This window comes from Furipterus horrens, unplaced genomic scaffold (genome assembly GCF_987537825.1).
Source record: "Furipterus horrens unplaced genomic scaffold, mFurHor1.1.pri manual_scaffold_1, whole genome shotgun sequence".
NCBI lineage: Eukaryota > Metazoa > Chordata > Mammalia > Chiroptera > Furipteridae > Furipterus > Furipterus horrens.
In genome coordinates, this window is record NW_028327171.1 from 22,975,648 (window position 1) to 23,001,369 (window position 25,722).

At 39.3% G+C, this 25,722-nt stretch overlaps 1 protein-coding gene and 1 non-coding gene across 3 annotated transcripts in view; both read left to right on the top strand.

Moving 5' to 3' along the window:
- Nucleotides 1-5,794: 5,794 nt before the first annotated feature.
- Nucleotides 5,795-25,722, top strand: part of GMPS (guanosine monophosphate synthase) — a 50,458-nt gene continuing 30,530 nt past the window's right edge. The window contains exon 1 of one of the 2 annotated variants that reach the window (XM_090273123.1): nucleotides 5,795-5,881. In XM_090273123.1, coding sequence (XP_090129249.1) covers nucleotides 5,855-5,881 — 27 coding nt within the window. In that variant the 5' untranslated portion in view covers nucleotides 5,795-5,854. Of the gene's footprint in view, nucleotides 5,882-11,126; nucleotides 11,250-25,722 lie in introns of those variants that run through there. The other variant, XM_090273114.1, reaches the window with a different exon arrangement.
- LOC150020762 (U6 spliceosomal RNA) lies at nucleotides 13,823-13,930 on the top strand. Its single transcript, XR_016513508.1, has one exon. It is a non-coding gene; the product is annotated as a U6 spliceosomal RNA (small nuclear RNA).

Here is a 25,722-nt window from a genome sequence, read left to right on the forward strand (position 1 = left end):
GGCTTGATTTTCCCGAGTGCTGGGACCATGAGCTTCGAGGTCCAGTGAGGAGCTGGAACGCTCCCCAGGTGTTCCACCTGACTTTTTAAAACATGTGACTGTGCTTTCTGCTGGCCTGCTGCCGCCACCACTGCTGCTGCCACCACCACACCGCATCCTCTCTGCCCCAGCTCTGCCCCTTCTTCCTGTCTGGATGAGTATTTCTTCTTTATATCTTTGTTTGCTGGACTTCCATGACAGTTTGATTTTTCTGGAACTTCTGGTTGTCTCTAGTTTTGAGGTAGTTGTATTCCTTCTTAGTTGTGGAGGGAGACGCTGCGTGTCTGTCCACGCCTCCATCTTGGCCGGAAGTTGCTATTCACTTTTAATTTAAAAAAAAATCTCTCCTGAGGACATTCTTCCATTGTTTTTCAAGGAAGAGACAGGAAGGGAGAGTGAGAGAGAGAAAAACATCAATCAGCTGCCTCCACCTCCCGTATGCGCATGCACCCTGACTGGGGTTAGAATCTGCAACCTACGCATGTGCCCTGACCTGGAGTCAAACCTGCAACCTTTTGGTTTACATGATGATGTGCCAACCAGCTGAGCCACACAGACCAGGGCCCATTGCTATTTGTTTTGATATACTATCCCAGATTTGGCCAGTAAAAATCTTCTCAGAATGACTTCTGTGTCCCTCTGACATGCTCCCATTATACTTCAAACACTTCCTTTCTGGCACAAAACGAAAATGTTCCTGGTAATCCTGTCCTTGCCTCAGTCTTGAAATCAGCCATTTCTCTAAAAAGCCCTGGTTCCTCTTGCTGAAAAATGGTATTTAAAAACCAGTAATTGGGTGCTACATTTGCTTGTTGCTACTGGGATTATACTGCTTCCAGGACTTTCTGTGGACAGAGACAAGTGAACAGGTAAATGTAGCAGAGGGCAGTGAGTACTAATGATGGAGAAAGGGTTGTGGGAGCACAAAAGAGGAAGAGACATCTATCCCAAGACTGCAGAGTTTTTCAGAGGGGAACAGAACTATTCTAGACAGAAGATATCTAGGTTCAAAGGCCCAAAACAAGAGAGAACATGTTCTGTTTAAGGAACTAAAGCAGTTTAATACAGCTAGAGAGTAGGGTGAGGGGGTAGTGGTAAGAGAACAGGCTACAAGGTAAACAGGGGCTGGCCAATCTCCAAGTACTGATTAAGTAACATTAGAGGTTTGAAGTTTATCCTGAGACCAATGGGAAGCCATTAAAAGGATATAGGGCTAAATTTTATTTTTGAGTAGTTGTTTACAAATTAAAAAAAAAAATCTCACACACCATCCTGAAAAAAATTTGAACAACTAAGTACTTCCACATTTTGAGTTGATATCTAATATTTTTATAAGTTTTAAAGTTAATATTTTTATTAATGGGAGATTTAAAATAGTAAACATTTTGAAAGATGAAATGAGATGACCATGAATTATACCTAAAATAAATATTCAATAATATGATACACACCAAGTCTGGAAATTTCTGTCTGTGGATTTTATCAAATGTTCTTGACAACTGTGTTGCTTCTAGGAACCACACAATTACATTTATAAGAATAAGCATCACTATTCTATGTTACCTAAGTTGTTCTAAATTCAGGACAATCTTTACCCTGGACAAAAATATGTATAAGAAAGACAGACATTATAGGTTTAAGATGCTTCGACTAATCATTAAATACGGTTTCCAGACTTCTACTTCTGCCAAAGATGTAGTAAAAGGAACTGAATTTACTCTCCTGCTTGAAACAACCAAAATAACCTTAGACAAAATATATAACATAATGGTTTCAAAATACTGGATATCAAACTTCAAAGGACAGTGACTCCTGAGAGACAGGGGAAAAGGTGGTGGTGGGGGGAGAGAACAAGAGAAAGAGAGAGAGAGAGAGAGAGAGAGAGAGAGAGAGAGAGAGAGAGAGAGAGAGAGAAAGAAAGATGAGCCATTTAGTTGCCCCAGCCTACTGCCTTGAGAATCTCCAGATCATATGACGGGGGACCCCAAAAAACTAGGAATTATCTTCTAAAGCAGGGGCCCCTTGTAATATAGACTTCTCCAGCTAGGTGAGTGTTCTAGGAACCCATCTGTATCAGTGTACCAGCTGGTGTTGTTGTGAGAGTCTGTGTTTGGCTTCAGTGACTTTTTTTGAAGACTCTTTTAATACATTTGCCCATTTCATGATGGGTGATTTACAGGTGCATCTTCCCATGCCATGCTGAGTGTTCAGTAGTTTTTGACCAAAAATGGCATGATCCCTATGCCCCACCTTCCCTATTCACTAGATCTTACCCCAAGCAACTTTTATTTTGTTAGTTTCCCTGGGTGAAAAAAGTCCTCAAAGGGAAAGGTTTTACCAATGTGAAAGAGGTAAAACAAAAAAATGGCAGAATCACTAAAAACCAGCAAAATTGACAAGTTCAAAACTGTTTTCAGCAGTGGAAAAAATGTCTTGATAGGTGTATTGCATCAAATGGAGAGTACTTTGAAGGTGACTGAAGTTTAAACATGTAAGAATAAATACACAATTTTCTATAAATAAATTCCATTATTTTGGGGGGGTCGCCCCTTATACACATAATCCTGATCATATCAATATGACATTAAATGTAAATGATCTAAACACTCCAATTAAAATACAGAAATTGGCAGATCAGACAAAAAAGCAAGAGTCTACATATTGAAAGGGTAATAAGAGAATATTATGAACAACCTTATGCCTGTGAATTTGACAACCAAATGAAGCTAACAAATTCCTGGGAAGACACAAATTGCCAAAACTCCCTAAAAAATAAGACCCCCCCCCCTAAAGAGCCCTATATCCAACACCCCAAAGCCCTATGTCTATTTTTTAAAATAGAATTTGTAGTAAAAACCTTATTACAAAGAAAACTTCAGGATCAGATGGCCTTATTGGTGAATTCTATGAAAAATTTAAGGAAAAAATAAGACCAATTCTATAACTCTTCTAGAAAAATTGTACACAAACTCTCAACTTTATTCTTTGAGGCCAGCATTACCTTGATACCAAAACCAGTAAAAACATTACAAATTGATATTCCTTATGGACATAGATGCAAAAATTTGAAATCAAAATTTTAGCAAATCCAGTCCAATATATAAAACAGCAAATACCTCATGATTGCTTTAAATTTATCCCAAGAATGCAGGGCTGGTTTAATATTTCAAAACTGATCAATGTAATTTACCACATTAACAGATTGAAAAAACAAAACTGTATGATTATCTCAGTAGACACAAAGCATTCCACAATATCCATTCATGGTAAAAATTCTCAGCAAAATTAGAATAGAAGGGAACTTCCTCAATTTGATATAGGGCATCTATGAAAAACCTATAGCTTATGGATAGAAGACTGAATATTTCCCTCTAGTATCACAGTGACAGTGAGATTGGGCACAGAAATTTGGGAGCTTCTTTGTTGGGCTTGTTGAGTTTGGGGCCCAATACACCATTGAACATCTAACTGGGGATGTGCAGAGTAATATGGATCTGGAGCCCAGAAGAGAATTATCAAAACCCAGAGTCTATTAAGGCGGTTTGACGTTGTAGTCAACACCGGCAACTCCTGCGGCGCACCTGAAGCCAAGCTGTATTGACTCGTCTTTCCCTTGGACCCTTCAGCTGCGAAGAGAGGGGGGGTCTGCTGCATGGGCAACAGCAGACCCTCCATATCACCCTGCCCAGGCTCTGTAGCTTCAGCTTCACTGGAGAGGATACTCCAGCGTCATCGCAAGATGTCGATTCAACACGGGAGGAGACAGATACCGTGTCACTCCCGAGTCGGACTGCACAACCATTCTCGGCGGTGCAGATAGACTCTTAAGAAGCTACACCATCGTCTCTCGAGATGGACGGCTGCCGATAGTATTAAGGGTTTTTTAAAGCAAGTCTATATGTTTAAGCAAATGAGCCAGAGAACACAGATGGAGAGAAAGATGAGAAGAGGGTTAGAAATGGAAATCCTGAAGAAAACCATCATCTAAGCCTCCTCCAGTAGGATACAGGAAAAAGGGCAAGAAAAGGTGACCAAGAACAACCCTAGAGGTGAAAAGACACCTCTGTGATATATTTTAAGGAAAATCCAGTTTCAAGAAAGAGGGAGGGGTCCATACAGTCAAAAGTTGCAGAAGAACATAAGGTACAAAGATTTTGGTATGCGCTGATATCCTTAGCCATAAACAGAAGTGACTGCTAGAATATATTGAAACTAGACATTACCTCACATAGATGGGATTTAGCCATTTCTTAATGCTGGCTGGCACATTCCATTCCATTCCGTTCTGGTGAATGTTGATGCCAGTTGAGGCTCTCCTAGTGGTTACTACACTGTTCCCTGGATTGTTCATACAGATTTAACAAGAGAATCCAGTAACCATGGCTTAAGAAAGTGCAAGTATCAATTTTTAGGAACGCTTTCATTTAGAGGCCCGCTAGTCTTAGGCCTTTTGTTCCGGTAAATATTGCACTATTCAACTTTCCCAGATCAGGTACCCATTATCCTATACCAAGAGCAGAGAGGCACATTATCTCACTGAGCCTCTATTTCCTCATTAGTTTAAAAGTTGATAAGAACATCAATTCTACCTCACTAATTTCATGGAATTGGCTAGAATAAAGTGTGTTTTTGGAAGTCACGGTTATCTCCTTTGGGTCCTGAATACCCAGACTAGAGCCTGACACAGTATGAGCTGAGCAAATTTGGCTTTCTATAACTGAATATCTGTTCAAAAGCTTTGCTAACTGGAAGCCGTCCAAGTGTTTTTATTTATTCCCCAACCCCAATTTAGTCCCTCGGGTGACCAAATTCAAAGCAATACCTTGTCCTGACGGGTGCCAAAGAGTCGTTGGTCCTTCTCCACAAGCAATCCAAATAAAAACATTGTTTGCTGTGCAAACTGAGCTTCATGACTACTAGTCCCCTGGCCCAGCTTCCCACCTGATTGCCGCTCCCAAACCTTTTCCTTTTGGAAATTCTGTACCCATTGTGGAACTTTTGAGGGGCCTAACTGATCAAATCTCATTTTGACATCCCTTGAGACGTCACCACGAAACTCTTCGAAGCAGCCTGGGCCTCTCCCAAGTCGCCAAACCTGAGAAGTGGCAGCGAACCAGCTACGAGTTGCCCTAGCGGGCCAGCTTTTTAAGGTCCCCAACTAGGAGGCCTCTGGTAGCGGTTTGGGTTTGGTTTTCCTCCCGGGTAGGCCTTAACCGCTGGAAGGGGGCGGGGCGTCCGGACCCCTCCTCCTAGGGCCGGCTGCCCAGTGCGGGGAGTTGGGGGGGAGGGGCCGAGCCATATGGGCGCTACGGACTCCTCCTCCCAGCAGTCGGCTAGACGGGGGGGCGGGGCTTGGCGGCGGGGGGCAAGGCAAAGCGCTGCAGGTAGATCCCTCCTCCTGTGGGCGGGCAGGCGAGACTGGGCAGGTTTCTTATTCTGAGAGCCAGCCCCTGTGGCGGGGCGGGCCTGGAGGAGGGGCCCAGAGCTGAAAGCCCTGCCTCTTTAGCCGCGGCTGCAAGTTGCAGGGTTCCCGCGACCAGGCTGCGTGGCCAAACGGGCTCTGGCTCCTCCCAGTGGCCGTCCCGGGCGGAAGCAGGAGGGGGGTTAGCGTGTGCGCTGCTGGTCTCCTCTCCCGCGGAGCTGGGGCCCGCGCTCCGCTGCTGCTACTGCATTCAGCGCTTCACAGACAGACAGCTTCTCTCCGCGCCCTCCCGCTCCTCAACCAGGCCCTTTTTTCTGTCGCGGCCCGTGGCATCGACCCGGCCGGCCCTCTCCCGCCCCGTCTCATACTCTGGCTGCCGCGGCCCCGGCCCCGATGGCTCTGTGCAACGGAGACTCCAAGGTCAGTCTCTGGTGTGGGGGGTCCCTCCCTGACCGATGCCGCACGAAGGCTTGGCTCCAGGGCCGGAGAGCCGCTGCACGGGGCCCTTCCCCGCCCCCTCCGCCAAACCCGTCAGCGCAGCCCTGCTACCCTGGCAGCAGCGCGTCGGGGAGCCACCGATAGGGGCCTGTGGCACGTATTCTCCTCGAGAGTGGCAGGTGCTTTGTTGATTTTGCCTGCGTGTCGGGGTTCCTGCGCCCTCCAAGCGGCAGGCGTCGGGGAGGGCGTTAGCTCCCTGCGGCCGCGCTGCCGGCCCCGGCTCCCCCGCGCCGCTGTGGGGCGCCGAGCCCACGGAGCGCGGCCGGAGGGTGGGGGTAGTGAGGCGAGCGGGGGCGTGTGTGGGTTGGTGGGGGTGCTTCCTCAGCCCTCAGCCCGCCCCTTCAGGAGGGTGGGGGCCTTTTGTGAGATTCCGGGGCCCGCTGAAGGCAAGGCAGGGTCAGGGCCTCGTGTGCGACTATCGAGCTGGGCCATCCTCTCATCTTCCCGCCACCCCGTTTCCCGCCTGCTCTTGGTGGGGCCCGCCAGGTTCCCCCACGCCATCCTTGGGGTCCACGGCAGCAAGGCCGGCCCTCGGCGAGGCCGCCTGCTGCAGCACCCCACCCCCCACCCCAGCTCTGGACGGTCGGCTCGGGGGTCGCTTGCTCCTTCCCCCTCCCCCATCCTCCGAGGAAAGGAGTGTTTCCAACCCCGCCCCCACCAGCTCGCTTCTGGTTTTATATGTTCCTTTGCTGTGGGACCGGCTTGCGGTGTGGGGAGCTGTCTCTGTCTCCGGGACGCTAAACGCTGCCGCCACGGCGGCGGACCAGGGAGGTCGGGAGTCCGGGGGTGCTGGAAAAGTTGCTCACTCGACGTCCCATTGGGGGCTTGCTTGTTTGGGCCGTGCGGCGCTTCTCGCCACCTCCAGCTCACTTTTTCTGGAGACCTTGTTTCGCTTCTGAATTGAGCGCCCTCGCTTTCATTTCTGTATTACAATTTAAGTTGGCCTGGAGTCTTTCAGAGCCTCCCTAAGTTTCCTCAGAGGGAAACGGCAGTTTAGAATTAAGATTTACTTAAGTAAGTAAATCCTATACTGTACTCTGTTTAGGGCCTGGCTTTAAGAAACGACTTCATTAAATTCCATTCCGGTGTGTGGCATTTTAAACGTCAGATGCGAATTGGTGTCGTAAGTCAGGTAGTAACATCTTATTTAGGCGGTATTCTCTTCCAAAGTGGTGCCTAAGTGTCCCATTTTAGTGGCTCCTCTCCATGATGCTTACACATAGTATTTAGTAAACATTCAGCTAGTGTTGGTGGAACAAATGAGTCAAGATGGTAAGGTAGCTGATAAATACTTTTTTAAACCAAGGAAACCGATGCTCAGACTTGTTGGAGCTCTTTCTCAGGATTAAATATGTGAATGAAGACACTCAAACTTGTAGTTTCTAGTCTCATGACATAAACCTCATTGTGCAGCTCTTAACTGTACACGACTTAACACCATTTTTCTTCTCTTTTATTTTGAGCCTTACAACTCATTGGAAAGATTCTGCATTTTCCAGGTAGAGGAAATGACTGTATTATTAGAAGGACTCAAACCTAATTTTGCAAAAGTATGTGATGATTTGAGAAGAGTATTTTCACAAAGTAACAGAAGAAAGTTCAAGATTCAGTTTTCAGATTAGCTGCCTCAAGAACATAGAACATACTTTTTTCTTTTTCTAGCTGGTATTTTTTGTTTATTTTGTTCAATTTGAATTTTAGAGTATATGAATCAGTTTGATGTATTCAAGCCTCAGGTGAATTGTTAATTAACTTATTTTTACTTAAAGGTCCTTTGTTTTATAGCATATTCAAGAGTTTTTCTTTTCTTTTTTGACTTTTTGATTATACTAACATTAAGAAATGGACTGAATTTGAAGCATTTCAAGAGGAGCAATCCAGGGAAACTCCTATTTCATCAAATCTATGATTTTTTTTATGTACTCCTAAGGGGGAAAAAACCTTATAATTAAACCATGATATATACATTGATCACAGGGAACATTTCAAGTGAAGACATCTTTAAATATAGGAAATATTAATAATTAAGTAGGTGAAATAAGATATTTCTAAAAGATGCACCTGGAAATCTGAGTAGGCATCTATTTTCCATAGCTTACCACTGAACCACCTTTCCCTCTGGAGTGAAATACAAATACTGGACCCAAGCTTTGTACATCTGTTGTGCCTCTGACAGTTGTGTGTAAATCCTAGTTCATAAATTTAAGTGAAGAAAGAGCTGATTTTGATTCCTACTCTGGTACATTTCAATTTTTATCAGGAATTTCTAGACTTTTTTTTTTTTTTTTTAAATGATGGAAAGTTGGGAGAGACCTAAAATCTGTAAAAGCATTTGGTCTGTTTTCATTAGTTTTATCTGCAGAGTATCATTTTAGAGCTGGAAAGGACCTTTAGGCATTCCAGCTTCCTATACTGAAAAAACATAGCTGGGATTAGAACCTACTTTTTCTTTTTCTTCAGGGCTACTTTGGTTAACCATCCAAGGCAGATATTTTTGTTTCCTTAACAAATGTTATTTAGTTAGTATCTTAATATAAACAAGAGCATAGGCAGTCAGCAACTCTTTAAAACATTTTTACAACTATTCAGTGTTTATGAAAATACATGTATATGTCAAGTATTAGACATAATAACTTTTTTCAGTTTATTAAAGCAGGATTATCAGAGTTATGTTTTAGGGGTTACTTGTCAAGTTTCCCACATTTTGGCCCTATCCAAGCCTCAGACTCCTATTTGGTTGGAGTAGAAGTGAGACTTGCCCCACCACCTTCACTGATGTATTATTAACTAGGGTATATCATACTTGGATTAAGGTTGTTTTATAAATACTTATTGATGTAATAAATTTAAATGTGGTATTTTAAAGTATAAGTTTTTTAATTGAATGGAAATATGACCTGAGATATTTTTCTGGAATGCATTGAGAATTAACTGTCCTTTTTTGAAAATCCTGTAGTACATTTTTCCAAAGGTCAAAGATTTTTTTTTTTCCCTTCAGATTTTGTTCCATAAAGATCTTTAGAATGGAAGAGCTGTTACAAAAGAGATGACTTTTATTGTTTTTTGTTCTTAGACTTGGAAAGTTTTGAAATTTCTTCAGGAACTTCAGATGACCTTGCTTTTAGTAAGAGCCAACTTGTCACTTAGGAAAATAGTTGTCTTTCAAGAATTTAAAAAACAATACAAACTTCTCCTATACTTGTTCAAAAAAATAGCTTTACTTTAGTAATAATGTGATAGTAGTTGGTTTACTCGTTGGTAGACCCTTGCCATGGCTTTGGGTTCATGGTTTTGAGGACCCAGGAGATGCTTTATGTAATTATGGCTACACAATAATAGAGTCCATTATAATGTGATAAGAAGTAAGGTGTTTTGTTATAGTAGTGTGACCATATATTCTCTTTGTCTAAACTGGGGCACTTGATCATAAAAAGAGGTGCTAAAATAACTGAAATTTCTAATTGCTATAAAATAATGTTATCAAGCAAAATACATAATTGTGTATTTACACAATACATTAAATAAGTGGGAAAACTACTGTAGCATGAGTGTTCAGCTTACTCTCTTTGTACATTATGCACAGGAACACATAGTGTCTCTTTCCTGCATATATTTTACAAACACATTATTCACATTTCCCATTGACCCAACTGATGGTGGCCTAGCAAAATGGCTGTAACTCAAATGTCAGGTGCACCAAGTGATTGACAGGGGTAGCAACTTCAAACATTTGTTCTATCAGCACCCAATACTGCATAGAGGTAGCTACCAGTAGTTGCCACTGTGCAGGTAGACTTCATTTTATCAGAAAAGAGGGGTAGGTTATCAGTGGTTGGCTTTCTGACTGAACCAGAAGCTTAAGTGAGAATTCTGTTCACTGCACCTGCACTTCACACAGTACAAGACAAATGCATGACAGAAGGTGGAGGTATAAAGTGAATATAGAGCATAACAAATCCATCATATCTTACTTTCATGCAGTTATTCATAATATGTTAAAAATGAAAAATATGAGACAAATGATAAGCAGGGTAGGATGTGGGAATAACAGGTGTAAATTAGGACAGTCCTGGGAAAATTGGGCCATGTGGTCACTCCAGCTATAGATCACATTATGTCCTGATTTTGAATCTTGATTTTTCTGTTGATGTGTATTTAAAATTTGGCTAAAATTCAAGCCTAGTATGTATACATTAGAATAATTTTTGAATTAATTAATTATGCCAAGAGAGTTATTCTAAAATTCTTAAAAATTGAGTGTCAAATTATTTGTTTTCTAAAAGGCAAGAACTAGCAATGTTGAAACTAACCAAAAGGAAAAATAATGTGCTCTAATCTGTCATAAAATTTACAGAGGATGTTTCCTAAACCTTTAAAACTGCTTGGACATTTAAAAGTATTAGTTACTCCTGTTTGTCACGGGGAGAACAGAGTCCTACCTATCTCTTTGATTATAGATCATAGTGAGTATGAAGTGGTATCTGATTGTGTGTGTGTGTGTGTTTAATTTTTAAAAAGATTTTATTTTTAGAGAGAAGGGAAGGGAGGGAGAAATAGAGGGAGAGAAACATTAATACGTGGTTGCTTCTTCTGCACCCCCAATCAGGGACCAGGTCCACAACCCACGCATGTGCCCTGACTGGGAATTCAACCAGCGACCCTTTGGTTCGCAGGCCAGAGTTCCATCCACTGAACCAACACCAGCCAGGGCTTATTGTGGTTTTGATATGCATTTCTCTAATTATTCATGTTGAACATCTTTTCATGTGCTTATTACCCATTTGTATGTTTTCTTTGGAGTAATGTCTTCGGGTCTTTGTCTTTTAAATGAGGTGTAAAGTTCTTTATTCTGTTAACAAGTCTTTTTTGTCAAATAGGGCTTACTGATGTATTCTGCCATTCTGTGGTTTTTTTTTTTCACTTTCTTAATGCATAAACACGTTTAATACTGATGTGGTTCAATCTAGTTTTCTTTTGTCATGTGTTTTTTGCGTCATATCTAAGAAACATTTCCTAATTCAAGATCATGAAGATTTGTGTAATTGTCTATGTTTTCTTTTAAAAGTTTTATACTTTTAGCTCTTATATTTAGGTCTTTGATCTATTTTGAGCTATATTTTGTATATACTATAAGGTAAGGTACCAATATTATTCTTTTGTTTGTAGCTGTCTAGTGTGAGAAATGCTCACGATAAAAACCGGGACACAGGACTTGAGCAGCAAAGTGAGGCGTTTATTCATAAGTCTGCAGAGTCGGGCGCACCCTCAGCCAGAAGAATGTGCACGTCAAGTAGGCAAAGAAAACTGGTTTTATACTAACATGTTGTTGATGGTCATTTGTATTGTTTCTAGTTTTTGTGGACTTAGGTGTTCATTTCTTTTGGATAAATGCATAGGAGTAAAATTTCTGGGTCAAAGGGTAGCTCCTGCAAGAGATAAACCTTGGTAGAATACAATAAACTTTTAAAAATTTCATTATAATATTTGATAATAATCTTATAATCCTTAAGAATATTTTTAAAAGCACTCATTCAGCTGTATTTTAAGTGGTTTCTAATTTTAGATTGACTTTATAAATATAAAAATGTGTACCAGTAGAAATGAAACCCTTCTTTATATGACCATAGCAGTCTGAATTTTAAATTCAAAAGTAATTTGACAATAAAGCTGATGAAAATAAATCAAATTGGAAGTGTTCTGGATTTAACAAGTTGGGGTTTTTAAAAAATGCAACCTTGGTGTTGGTGCAGTACTTTCATGTAAAGCTATTTTTAGTTATTTGATAAGAAAACTTCTACCAATATGTCTGTGAGATATAGTATCATCTTGGGCTCACCTGGCCTAGCTCTCTAGAGATAATTACTAGTACCTCTAGTTCCTCTTCTCTGGTGTATTTCCTTTATTTAGTTGCCCCTTAAAAAAAAGGGTAAGTATACATTTATATTTTAATCTCTAAAGCTAAAGAATCAGTGTTATATCAATCTTAAAGACAAGATCACAGAGAACTAAGCATGATCATAGCCATTTTGTACAGTTTTGCCCTACATTCTTATATATTTCTGTTATATATGGCCAGGGAAAGCAGAATCTTAATATGTTATTAATTCAGAGCCTGCTGTGCCTGCAGTATTTTCAAGTTTTTACTTTAAGAGGTATTAGAAGTATTTTCAGAAAGGCCTGTGATAATCATTTCTTGCACATGAGTTTGTGGGTCAGTTCAGCATTGCTAAGCTCCATTACACTTTTCCTTCTCCTGGGACCAGTAGGCTCATGATGATTGCAGAAGCACAGGAGGCAAGTGGAAACACTGATATCTTAAGGCTTGGGGCATCATCGCTTCTGCCCTCATTACATTGCAAACAAGTGTCATGGTTAAACCAAGTGTGAGGAGTGAAGAAATATATTCTGCCTGTAACAGGACAAACTGCAAAGTCACATGATAAAAGGCAGGATATAGGGAATAGTGAGGAATAAGGGCCAATCAGGTAGTTGGTTACATATGGAAAATTAAAAAGATATACCTAATATAAGTAAAGCAAAGAGTATAATGTCCTTATCATTCAACTCAACATATGGTCCAGTCTTCCTTAATATGTTTACTTAGTTCCTCACAGTAAGGGTTACATGTACCTAGTCTCTATTTTTGTATGTTAAGATCGATCAGTTGATTCAGAGAATTGCTAACTTATCTATCCATTAACAGGTTTTCTCTTTCTTCTAATGATTTGAATAGCCAGTGCCTAGTTTAGTGCTTCTCAAAAGTCTGTAGTGAAAACCATTAAAAAACGTTTAAATCTATTGATGACTGCTATTATTATAAAATAAAATTTTAGACAAGTGAAATTTAAAAATCAAAGACAAAAAAATAGAAGCCCCAAATTTTTGTGGATTCAATAGAAATAAAATTACTGTCAACTTGTAATACAAATTTATGAATGCTTATATAAAATTTATGTACCTTTTCTTATTATGAAGTGGTAACAAACAGTTTGCAGACCAGCTCTCGTCCTTTTGTGGACCACAGTAGCTTTATTAGGGGTTGCAAAATGGTGATTTTCTATTTCTATTTTTTCTGGAATTCAAGTTTTATTAGTTCATGATTACTTGCAACAAAGTGTAGTTGCTACAACAATAGAAAAGGCCACATGTAGAAAGTCACCTAGGTTTATGAAGTATAGTAATAGCATCTTGAAAAATGGACCCTGTACTAAATATCTGTGAAATTGTGACATTCTGTGTTTAAACTTTCCAGTATTTTAAAAGATTTTTATATATTTACTTTTAGAGAGATGAGAAGGGAGGGAGAAGGAGAGGGAGAGAAACATCAATGTATGAGAGATATATCAAGGGGTTGCCTCTTGTTCACCCTCAGCCGAGCACCTGGCCCACAACCCAGGCATGTGCCTTGACTGGGAATGGAACCAGTGACCCTTTGGTTCACAGGCTGGTGCTTAGTCCACTGAGCCACACCAGCCAGGATTTATTTTTTATTTTTTATTTTTATTTTATTTTTAAAGATTTTATTTATTTATTTTTAGAGAGATGGGAAGGGAGAAAGAATAGGAGAGATTAAACAAGACAATATTTATTTTTCTGAAAGTATATTTTATTGATTATGCTTTTAGAGTAGTTCCAGTTTTTCCCCCTTTGCTCCCCTCTGCCCAGTACCCCCCTTCCCTTCAGCAATCCTACCCTCCTTAGTTCATGTGCATGGGTCGTGCATATAAGTTCTTTGACTTCACCCTTTCCTATATTATTCTTAACATCCCCCTGTCTATTTTGTACCAACTGATTATGCTTCTTAGTCCTTGCACCATTTCCTCATTTCTCTCCCTCCCCACTCCAAGACTATTTTTTAAAAAAATGTAATGCTTTGACTGCACATGTATTAAAGCTGCAATGATGCAGAGCAGTTTAGCATGGCCCCTACACAAGGGTAACACACAGATTCGTGAAGTGTTGCATGTTTTAAAAAGAAAGAAAAAATTAATAGGTCTCAGCTAAAATTACTTCTTAAAAGTATTTTAGAAATAATGATTATATGAGAGGCAAAACTGAGTCTGTTTACAAACTCAGTAGTTTATTTATTAAGTTTTGATTTAATCTTTATTGTATTTTTTCCATTACCATTTAGTCCCCCGAAACCTCCACTGTCCCCAGCAATTACCACACTGTTGTCCATGACCATGAGTCCTTTTTCCTTTTTGTTCAATCCCTCTACCTCCTAATCTCCCCTCACCAACTGTCATCCTGCTCCATCTATGAGTCTGTCTCTATTTTCCTTATTAGTTCAGTCTGTTTATTAAATTCCACATATGAGTCAAATCATATGGTATTTGTCTTTCTCTGACTGGCTTATTTCACTCAGTGTCATGTTCTTCAGGTCCATCGATACCGTCACAAAAGGGTAGGGTTTCTTCTTTTTTATAGCCAAGTAGTATTCCATTGTGTAAATGTCCCAGGGTTGTCTTATCCACTCACCCACTGAGGGACACTTGGGCTGCTTCCATATCTTGGCAATTGTAAATAACGATGCAATGAATGCAGGGATGCTTATGTTCTTTTGAAGTAGTGTTTTATGTTCCTTCGGATATATTACCATAAGTGGGGTACCTGGGTGGGAAGGTAGACCCATTTTAAATTTTTTGAAGAAATTCTATACTGCTTTCCATAATGGCTTCACCAATCTTCATTCCCACTAAGAGTGCAAAGGGTTCCCCTTTCTCCACATCCTCACCAGCACTTGTTTGTTGATTTATTGGTGATAGCCATTCTGACAGCTGTGAGATTATATCTCATTTTGGTTTTAGTTTACATTACATGATTAGCGATGTTGAGCATCTTTTCATATGTCTGTTGGCCATCTGTATATCCTCTTTGGAGAAGTGTCTATTCAGGTCCTTTGCCCATTTTTCATTGGGTTGTTTGTTTTTTTGGTGTTGAGTTTTGTAAGTTCTTTATAAATTTTGGATATTAACCTCTTATCAGATATATTGGCGAATATGTTCTCTCATTCTGTGGGTTGTCTTTTATTTTGTTGATGATTACTTCTGCTGTGCAAAAAGTTTTTAGTTTGATATAGTCCCATTTGTTTATTTTTTTCTTTTGTTTCCCTTACTTGGGGCGATATATCCTATAAAATTTTGCTGTCTGTGTTTGCTTCTGTGATTTTTATGGTTTCAGGTCTTAATATTTAAGTCTTTGATCCATTTTGAATTTATTCTTGTGTGTGGTGTGAGAAGGTGGTCTAATTTCATTTTTCTGCATGTATCCGTCCAATTTTCCCAACATCATTTATTGGATAAACTATCTTTAGCTCATTGTGTGTGCTTGCTTCCTCTGTTGAATATTAATTGACTTATAAAGGTGTGGGTGTATTTCTGGGCTCTGTATTCTGTTCCTTTGATCTGTGTGTGTGTTTTTATGCCAGCACCATGCGGTTTTGATCACTATGGCCTTATAGTATAATTTGATATTAGGTATTGTGAATCTTCCAGCTTTGTTCTTCTTTCTCAGGATTGCAATTGCTATGCGGGGTCTTTTGTGGTTCCAGATAAGTTTTTGTAATATTTGTCCTAGTTCTGTGAAATATATCATTAGCGTCTTGACAGGAATTGGGGCAAACTCAGTAGTTTATTTAGAAAGAGATAGCTCTTTGATTATCTTTCATCTCTGCATGAAAAATGTTATCTTGATGTCATCTTTAGTATACTGTAAGTATGGAGGGATGAACTGAAGAAAGGCTGTGAAGTTTGGAGATAAATCTATCATTTCAATTTTTTTTTTTTTGATGCTTTGTCAAGAACCTTTGTTTTGTTCCATGTTAACATGCTACACATATATGCACATTTGAAGTCACCTTCAAAAGAAATATATATTTTTTAAATGATGGATCTCAGTCACAACAGGAATGAAGACAGTTGGGAAAACTAAAGGCCAATATAAAGAAAAAACCTGTGAGATAACTGAACAGAGATTATCAGACTGAACCTAATTTAGAACTTTTCCTTCCAATGTTTTAATAGTATGAAACAGTTGTTACTAAGTGTTGTCTGTGTGTGTGTGTGTGTGTGTGTGTGTGTGTATGTGTGTACACTGGCAATGTTAGAAATAAGCAGGTTGATTTGGGCTGATTGATAGTGGTTTAGATTTACCTGAGTAACCTTGTTACTCAGTTGGCTAATGCTCACCATTGAATGGAAAAACTACTGGAGTAAAACTTGTAAGAATTTAAAAATCATGAGGTAAAGAGTAGTATATACTTAGCCAACAGTGCCAAATTTTCTTGGTTATTTAATTTAGAACTGGCTATGTAAGTACAGTTCGTCAACCAAATAACATTGCCATAACTTTCTAGGAAGACCTCTTTTAGGGTAATTGAAATCCAACTTTAAAGTAAGTAGTGTTTCAAACGGTTTAAATATTGATATTAGAATTGAGACACTGGACTATATTTTTATTTTCCCTCAATCTAGAAGAGAAAAATAATGTAGAGTTGTGGTTTTATTTTCTTACTCAGCATTCATATGTGGAAATTAAATCCATTAGAATTGTATTCAGTTTATCTGAGATGAAATTCCTCTTCCATGATTAGGGTTTGTGTATAAGGGTCTGCCTGTCTTTAAGTGGGTAGTAGAAGTAGTATTCGAGTCCAAGCAAAACTTTTAATTTATTGATTTAGATAGTAAATTCAGACTGTATTCAGTATGCTCTGGAGTGGTTTCCACTTGAACTTAAAAGGGGCTATTGACACCTTATAGATAAGGGTAGACATGGAATTCGAATGACTTTGAAGAATCAGGAGACATAGTAGGCTATTCAGAAGAAGATGAAATTCTAATCAGAAGTACAAATTGGTTCAGTAAAGGAGACCAAATTAAACTAGAAATACGGAGAGGATTGTGCATTGGTCCCATATCACATGCAGATACAAAATAGGATTGATGGATGCCTACTAGTTTGAAATCTCTTGAGGGAAATAATTTTTTCTATGTATGAAGCCAACAAACCAAGAGCAGTAAAAGACAGAGCTAACACTATATGTCACAAGGGACTTGTATTTCCCAAACCTATTAAATATTGAAAAAAAAAAAACACCCAGTAATTTATTGAAAGAATTCCAATAGAAGCCTATAGGTTGCATTTTTAGATTAAAGAAATAGAGAAAAATAAACTCAGATGAATTGAGTAATCAAGATTTTTGTTTGCAGCCATTGCTGGTTGGCTCAGTTGATTGTAGTGTGTCATCGCGTGAACCAAAAGGTTGCAGGTTTGATTCCATCCAGGTCAGGGTACATGCCTAGGTTGCAGGTTCTATCCCTGCTTGGGGTGCATAGGGGAGGCAACTGGTTGATGTTTCTCCCTTTCTCTCCCTGCCCTTTCCCTTCTTTCTCTCTCTCTCTCTTTCAAATCAATTAACATGTCTTTGGGTGAGGATAAAAGTTTTTTTGTTTACAATGTTAATATCTACAAGTTTGTTGAAATTATAATACAAATGGGACAAAAGCAAGTAATCATGATTTAGGCAACATGTTGATGATTGGATTGGTAAGCATTGCTTATACAACTAAATGTTTATTCGTATTGTGTATATTATTGCATTAGGAGATGTCTCATGACTTGTAGATTTTTTTCAGGTACAATACCATTTCCTGAAGACTTTTTATGCATTTGTTGCATTAAGTGAACAACTGCTTACCTGTCACCTGTATTCAGTAATTGCACTACATATATATAGTAAGAGATTTATTTAGACAGACTTTTTAGAATCACGTATCTCTTATTCACAAATAAATGATATTTACCCATATATGAAATAAATTAATTTTGATATTTCTAAACCTTCTTCATGTTTAGTCTGATTCTTCTAAATTAGCTTTTGACTTGAGTTGTCCAGGTCTTATTTTAAATTTTATACATCTTCTATACCGTCAAGAATTTTGATGATTCCGCATTTCTTGAGAGTGCCTAGTTACTTTTGGAAATTTTTCCAGGGCATTGACAACTTATTCTGCAAGTGTTGAAGCCAGCACTTCCTTGATCTTTCCAGATGATGTCAATGGAAGTGTTTTTTTGTAATAAACAGAACTCAATCCTCATTCAAATGGTTTTTAAATGTTTTGCTGACTGAAATAAATGTCAAGGGGTCACATTTATCCAATCATACCATCAGGAATAACAAGCCACTGTACTTTCTAGGGATCTTAGTCAATCTGAATCTACTTGAATATTCTGCAATGCAGTATAGCAAGTGTCAGTTAAATCAACAAGCAGAAGAGCAAAGAACTGGTAATATCTGTATAGCTCATCCAAGTTTACAAAGGCCTGTCAAGTATATTCATTCATCTGATTCATGCAAATCCCCAGGTGGGTGGGTATACCGGAAAACTCTGCCTCTTTAACTGGGCCTTATCCTAGCCAGGATAACCCTGGCTGGTTTGGCTCAGTGGATTGAGCGTCGGCCTGCGAGCTAAGTGTCGCTGGTTCGATCTTCCAGTCAGGGCACATCAGAGAAGGAAAACTCTGACTCCAAAAAACCTCCGCTGCCTTGCGGCATACCTCTTCAGGGGAAAGGCTAAGGGAGTAAACCCCGACAGAAAATCCGGAGCCGGAGTCCCTAAGGCGGTTTGACGTTGTAGTCAACACCGGCAACTCCTGCGGCGCACCTGAAGCCAAGCTGTATTGACTCCGTCTTTCCCTTGGACCCTTCAGCTGCGAAGAGAGGGGGGGTCTGCTGCATGGGCAACAGCAGACCCTCCATATCACCCTGCCCAGGCTCTGTAGCTTCAGCTTCACTGGAGAGGACACTCCAGCGTCATCGCAAGATGTCGATTCAACACGGGAAGAGACAGATACCGTGTCACTCCCGAGTCGGACTGCACAGCCATTCTCGGCGGTGCAGATACTCTTAAGAAGCTACACCATCGTCTCTCGAGACGGACGGCTGCCGCCGCCACCATCAGGAATAACAAGCCACTGTACTTTCTAGGGATCTTAGTCAAGTGTTCATAGAATACAGAGAGGAGTCACATAGATGGCGAGTTGCGTAAAGCTCCACCATGTTTGTTCTAGATAACTTTCAGCCAAGTTTACTTCCATTTCTTTCCCTGAACCCTTGGGTCGTTTCTTTGTTCTAAGGGAAATTTCCCGAGAGGCTGTGGGAATTTCTTTTCCATAAGGGATTTTTTGTCAAATTGCATGTAAGCAATGTACGGTTGTGTTGTTGGGCTAATGGAAAATTTAAGATACAGTGTAATTTCAGAGATAACTTTCAGCTGGCATGTTTGAAATTGATTCATCCATGTAGGGATTTTTCAGCCAGAGAGAACAGCATACCACTCTGACACCGTGTAGACTTGAAATAGCGGTTGGGCCAAAGTGTAGGCCAAAACTTCACGGGGCTTGGAAAGTATTTTGGATTTTATTAAGCTTTAAGGGGAAATTAGCTGTAGGGTTTAAAGCAGGGGGAGGAGTTGAATCAGATATTTTTCTCTTATAAGCACACAGACATTTTAAACAGTAGTGAAACAAGGTAACATTTTTCCTTATCATTATAGTACATCAAGAGGAGGCATGATAATAGCACCAGTATAAAACTGTTGCCAAAAAAATGTTTATTTGGAATGTAATCATGAGGCAACAAATAAATCCTGGTTGCAGGATATTCTAAAAAAAGCCGAACTTAAAAAAAAAAATTCAATGTCCTTAAAGACCCATAAAAAGGTAAAGAAGTTAACAGTTGTAGATTAAAGGAGACAGTGACATGACGATGTATGTGCAAAGTGTGTGGTTCCTGATAGAATTCTGAAATTAAAAAAAACCCCTAAAGGATGTTACTTGTAACATTTTGGGAAATAGTTGTAGGTACTATCAGTATTAAATTTCCTGGGTGTGGTAATGGTATTATGGTTATGTACGAGAATATCCCTGTTTGTAGGAGGTGCATGCTGGAAAATTCTTTGGGGAATGAAATAGCTACAGTTTACTTCCCAGTAGTTCAGGGGGTATGGGGATTATATATAAATAAAAATAAGCAAACATGACAAAATGTTCCTAATTGTTGAATTTAGGTGGAAGGCAATTTTCTGTAGGTTTAAAAATTTTTGAAATAAAAAAAAAAGGGTGGAGAGTATACCAAGCTTATGATAAGGACAAGAGCTCTAGAGAGTCTTAACTCTTTGATTTAACCCTGTAGTTGTAGCTCAGACTTCATTCAACGTTATATGTGAGAGGGTCTCTTACAAAAAACCTTCTGTGAAATTGACATTTCTAAAGTACAGTACTCCCTCACTTTTCTAGACCCTACCCCCACCCCCGCCGCGATAGGTGAAAATCCGCAAAGTAGGAACCTTACATTTATTTTAGTATTTATATATATTTTAAGGCTTTATAAACCCTTCCCACACACTTATAAACCGTTCCCACTCCCTTATTAACCTTTTCCACAGTTTTATAAACACTACTTATGTTCTTAAACATATTCTACACTCTTAAACCTACGTAACTTTAACAACATATGTATACAGTACCGTAAAATCCGCGATATAGTGAAAAATCCGTGATAAATAATTAAATATAATATTAAAAAAAATCTTGCGATACAGTGAGGCCATGATAAGTGAACTGCGATATAGAGAGGGACTACTGTATTTGCGGTTTCAGGTAGTTTTGTGAAGAAAATGTGCACTTTTTTTTCAAAATATTAAAAGTTTTTTTTCTTTAAAGCCCAATAATTTTGTTAAGAGTATGTCTTGGGCCCTGTGCAGGTAACTGGGTAGCTCAGTTGGTTAGAGCATCATCTTGATATGCCAAAGTTGCGGGTTACCCTGGTCAGGGCACATACAGGAATCAGCCAATAAATGCATAAGTAAGTGGAACAACAGATCTCTCCCTTTCTCTTTCTCTTTCTTTCCTCTCCCCTCTCCCTTCTCCCCAGTCTTTAAAATCAATAAATACAAAATAAAGTTAAAATGCCGCTATGGAAAAAAAATATGTCTTGTGATTGGTTATTCTGGGTTCATAGTCTGATATTGGTTCATATTCTTTCATGCCTTGTGTACTGTTTTTTAGCTCATTTAGAAATAGCGCATTCCAATTTTGATTTGTCTGTGTTTTGCTGTCTTGTAGAGATGTCACTCTATTCCCTCTTTTACTTTTAGTATATTTGTATGAGTTTTAACTTCTATACTTTTTCTTTTATGTGAATTTAATATTTCTGATTTTTTGGGAGAAATCTTGGTTTAGGTAACTTTTATGACTTTATAGAGCTCCCTCTTCTTTTAACATTGTGGCTGCTTATTATCTGAGGATTCCTGGCTCTCTGATCCCTCTTCTACCACCGCTTTAGACTGGCCCTTCTATTTTCCTTCTCCCTTGTCCTTGTCCTACTTAATTTTGATTCCACTCCCAGCAGTTTCTCCTCCTCGTGAGCCCTGCCTTAGAAGAGCACCCTGGCCTGTTAGTTTTGAATGGTCACAGGGATGAAACCTCTTCCACACCTTTAGGCCTTATCTTGGGTCTCTTGCCACCTGTGCACCATAGGTTGGAATAGGCACACCTCTTCTCAGTGTGACTGCTGTTCTCCATTTGGCCCCTGTGCTTTCTAGCTAGTACCCATTCGCAGTTTTGGAATTTTCCTGTTCTCAAGTTCTTAATGAGGCCTGGTTGCTTCCCACACAGAAGCTATAATTAATACCAGGGTTTGTGACTGGTAGTTTGTTACCACCAGCTTGAATTTTGAGTTCTTGGGGATTAATCTGTCATTCAGTTATAAGGTAAATGTTTTTGGTTTTGCTGTCTTGCTGTTAAGTGGTATGTGGGGATTCGGGAAGATCCAATGATGATGCCATCTTCATCCTCTCAGAATCTGCCAGATTCTTTTGCCTTAAATAGGGTGCTGAATATGGTTTTGTTTTTTCCTTAATATTGTTGTCTTGATATCTTCAAAAGGTATCTTTATGAATATTATTTACTTTATTATGATGACTTCAGGTCATTTGAGATCGATGTTCACCAGAAACCTTTAGGCTTTTATCTTTAGTTTTTAAATAGATTAAAAGAAATTATTTGTTTGTTTATTTATTTATTTTTAGAGAGAGGGGAAAGGAGAACGAGAAGGAAACATCACTGTGTGGTTGCCTCTCACTAGCGCCCCCAACTGGGGGCCTGACGTGCAACCTAGTCATGTGCCCTGACTGGGTATCGAACCAGCGACACTTGGTTCGCAGTCTGACACTCAATCCACTGAGCCACAGCAGCCAGGGCTAAATAGATTTTATAAACAGATATAATAGATTAGATTTTTCTGTCTTGTGGTGTTGAATTTCATTTGTCTTTACTACTGATGTGTGATGAATAACAGCTTCTTTTCTCATTAGGGTACTTTTTATAACCTGTTGAAGGTTCGGAAGTCTAAATATGAAACTTTACAATTCTGTGTGAAGTAGGAGTAAAGATCCAAGGTTTTAAAGGAAAAGAACTTCTACTTTTATTACTGGTGACCTTTTTGCTTTTCCCTGAGTTGTTGAAGCTGTGTGCTGAATAGGATAGTTAGTAGTTGAGGTGGAGAGAAGTGAGGCAAGGATTCAGTGTTTCCTCATTTGACCTCTGGTGTAATGTGATTGAACGTTTTTTTAAATTGCTAAGAAAACTTTGTATTAAATTATCTTTTAAAATACATTTAAGTAAAAATTAATTGATCTAAAGAAATATAGAACTGTCTATATCACTACACAATAGTAAAACTATCAATAAACATCATGTAAACTGAAACTATGCAAAGTAATTTTAATAATCAATGGGAAAATTAAGATATTTTAATGACCTTTAATATTGTATCGGCAGCCGTCCGTCTCGAGAGACGATGGCGTAGCTTCTTGAGAGTCCATCTGCACCGCCGAGAATGGCTGTGCAGTCCGACTCGGGAGTGACAATCCCTGCCGCACTTGTTACAGGTGAAGGCAGATGGCTGTTGTTGCTGCTGTTGACGCTGCTTCCGCCTCGATCTTTTCTGGACCGCCTCCTCGTTGCGCGCAGCCTCTGCACGTGACGTACCTTGCCTGACCGCGAGCCTCCAGGCTAGGCGGTCGTCTGCTTGAACTTCCCATGTGTTGAGATTGATGGAGCATTGTGTCATGTCCTTTTTGCAGATGTCTTTGAACCGCAGTTTTGGGCGCCCTCTCATCCTCTTGCCTTCTGCTAGCTCGCCGTAGAGGAGGTCTTTGGGGATACGGCCTGCATCCATTCTTCTGACATGGCCGAGCCACCTGAGGCGTCTCTCACTAAGAACTGCATGCAAACTGCTCATGTTGGCTCGCTTCAGCACCTCGGTGTTGGGGACCTTATCCTGCCAGGCGACATGCAGGACGCGTCGCAGGCACCTCATGTGGAAGCTGTTGAGTTTCCTTTCGTGCCTTGCGTAGGTGGTCCACGTCTCGCTGCCATAGAGGAGAGTGCTGAGTACGCAGGCTTGGTAGATGCGCAGTCTGGTTTTCTCAGTGAGGCTGGAATTGTTCCACGCTCGCCGGTTCAGTTTGACCTTAACTGTGGCTGCCCTGGCGATTCTCCGGTTGACCTCCAAGTCAACTGACAGAGAGCTCGAGATGACCTTTAAAAATTCTTGTTAAAACATTAACTCTTACAGTTAATTATAGTAAAACTACTATATAGTATAGTATAACTTAAAACATTAGAAACATTGAAAATTGTTTTAGTTCTTTGTAAAAAATTTATCGAGAGTACTTTAAACAGTGCTTCCCTTTGCATTTTTTCTATGCCTTTCATGGCTTTCACTTTGAATGTCGTGAAATATTTACAAGCGTCACTTTAATTTGAAGTATTTTCCTGGAGTCACTCCCTCTGAGACAGCCTTTTCATCACAGTGACTTTTCTCATTGATATTGATGAGTTTGCTTTTGCTAAATAAGTTCCTCTGGCTGCACATTCTAGAGGTTCTCAAACCACAGCAGCATTTACCATGGCCAGCTAGCTGTTTCTTCTGTAACTCCATTTACATTGGATTTGAATTTCACTTCCGGCACATCACTTTTTATTTCTTTGCTGCATTTTTGTCTTTGTTGGGAAGTTTTCTCTTTGGATTATCCATATGTGTAATATGTCATATGGATTTATCACTGAGTACAAGGAGGTAACAACTGGTACTCTTGTCTGATGTACAGTGACCAATCACTAACAGATTTTTTTTTAAAGAAGGGACATGACTGGGCACTGATCATGTGTTCATCTGTTATGTGATGATTTATGGACTGAAGAACTGGCGTTGAGTTTGTACTTTATGAAACTCACAGTTAATAATATATGGTAACGGAAATTTGAGCCGCCTCTTTTGGGGCTAGTCTAACTAAACCTTGGTATAAACCATGGTAACTGAAACTCGTGCATATCAGGATCATGCAAAGTGAGAACTCTGCCTGTAATGTTTAAAAAAACAGGTTAAACTTGGATTTGGTAAAAACTGTGAAGATGATAATGGGACTGAAATAGTCTTTCAATAATGCTTTATTCTTTGCAAAACAATAACTTATGGTTAAGGAATTTTAGTGTATTTCTTAAAGGGCATTGTGTGTGCATGAGTGTGTGTGTGAGCACGTACATTAAGACTAAGGACAGAGGTCTGGAAGGACAAAGTTTTAGCATTTTTTTCCACTAATATATTCTATAAACTGCTTCTTTCTCTGACCTTAGTTTTCTACAATTGTTTAATATTACTGTGATTAAAACCTTCATGTTTGTGATCTGAGCAATTTTTTCTGGCCTGTGGTTTGTCCTTTTGCAAATCCTCCTCCGTAGATAGTTGTGATTGTTGCTTTTTTCATTACTGTAGCTGAAGTGTTAGTGGTGTTGTGAGGTCTGCATTTACTTTTTTATGTAAATGGAAAGGTAAGTGGAATAGAAAGGGTTACACCAGTACCTAAAAGACCAACTTAGGCTTTATGCGCAAATTTATAACTGAAGGGGGAAAAGCTCAAAATATGTGTGTTGTATACATTTAGAACATACTGAAGAATGTAAAGAGAGAAAAACTGAAGATCGCCTGTACTCTCACTCAGATACCACCTTTTTAATATTTTGGTATTTATCTGTCTGTGTTTTTTTCATACTTACACATACACTCTTGTGCTTTTACACAAAATATTTAAAAATGTGACCATATTATATATGCTTCCTCCAAGTGGATTTCCAGGGTACATACAGATTTTAAAAGCTTTTTCATTAGTAAAATATCCAAAACAGCATAGAGACTAGATTAAAATGAAAACAATGTACCTATCATCTTTAATGATTTCAGTACATAAGCAGTTATGTTTTATCCATACCCACCTATACTTGCATTATTTTGAAGCTAGTTTCAGATAAATATTTCAGTATGCATAGTTAATTTTACGTTTTGTCAGATCACTTTATAGAAAAGTGTCATCAATGTATTACACAGAGATAAAACTTTAAAAACCTTTAAAACTTTAGTGTTAGGGTTAGATGCATATATATAATTTTCCTTAGATAATGCAGAGAATCCTAATAAAGTCAATTTTGGCATGCTTATACTCTGGCAGCAAACTTTACAATTTATCTCATCAGTACATCCATTGTAGGAAAGCCGTGAGTACTCGATAGGGTGATCATATAATTTATTGCTCAATTGGGGTGCTTTTGAGATTTGAAAGAGGCATTATTAATAATATGCCAGTATAAATGGCATAAATCGGGACTATTTTGGCGCAGCTGGGTTGTATGCTTACCATATT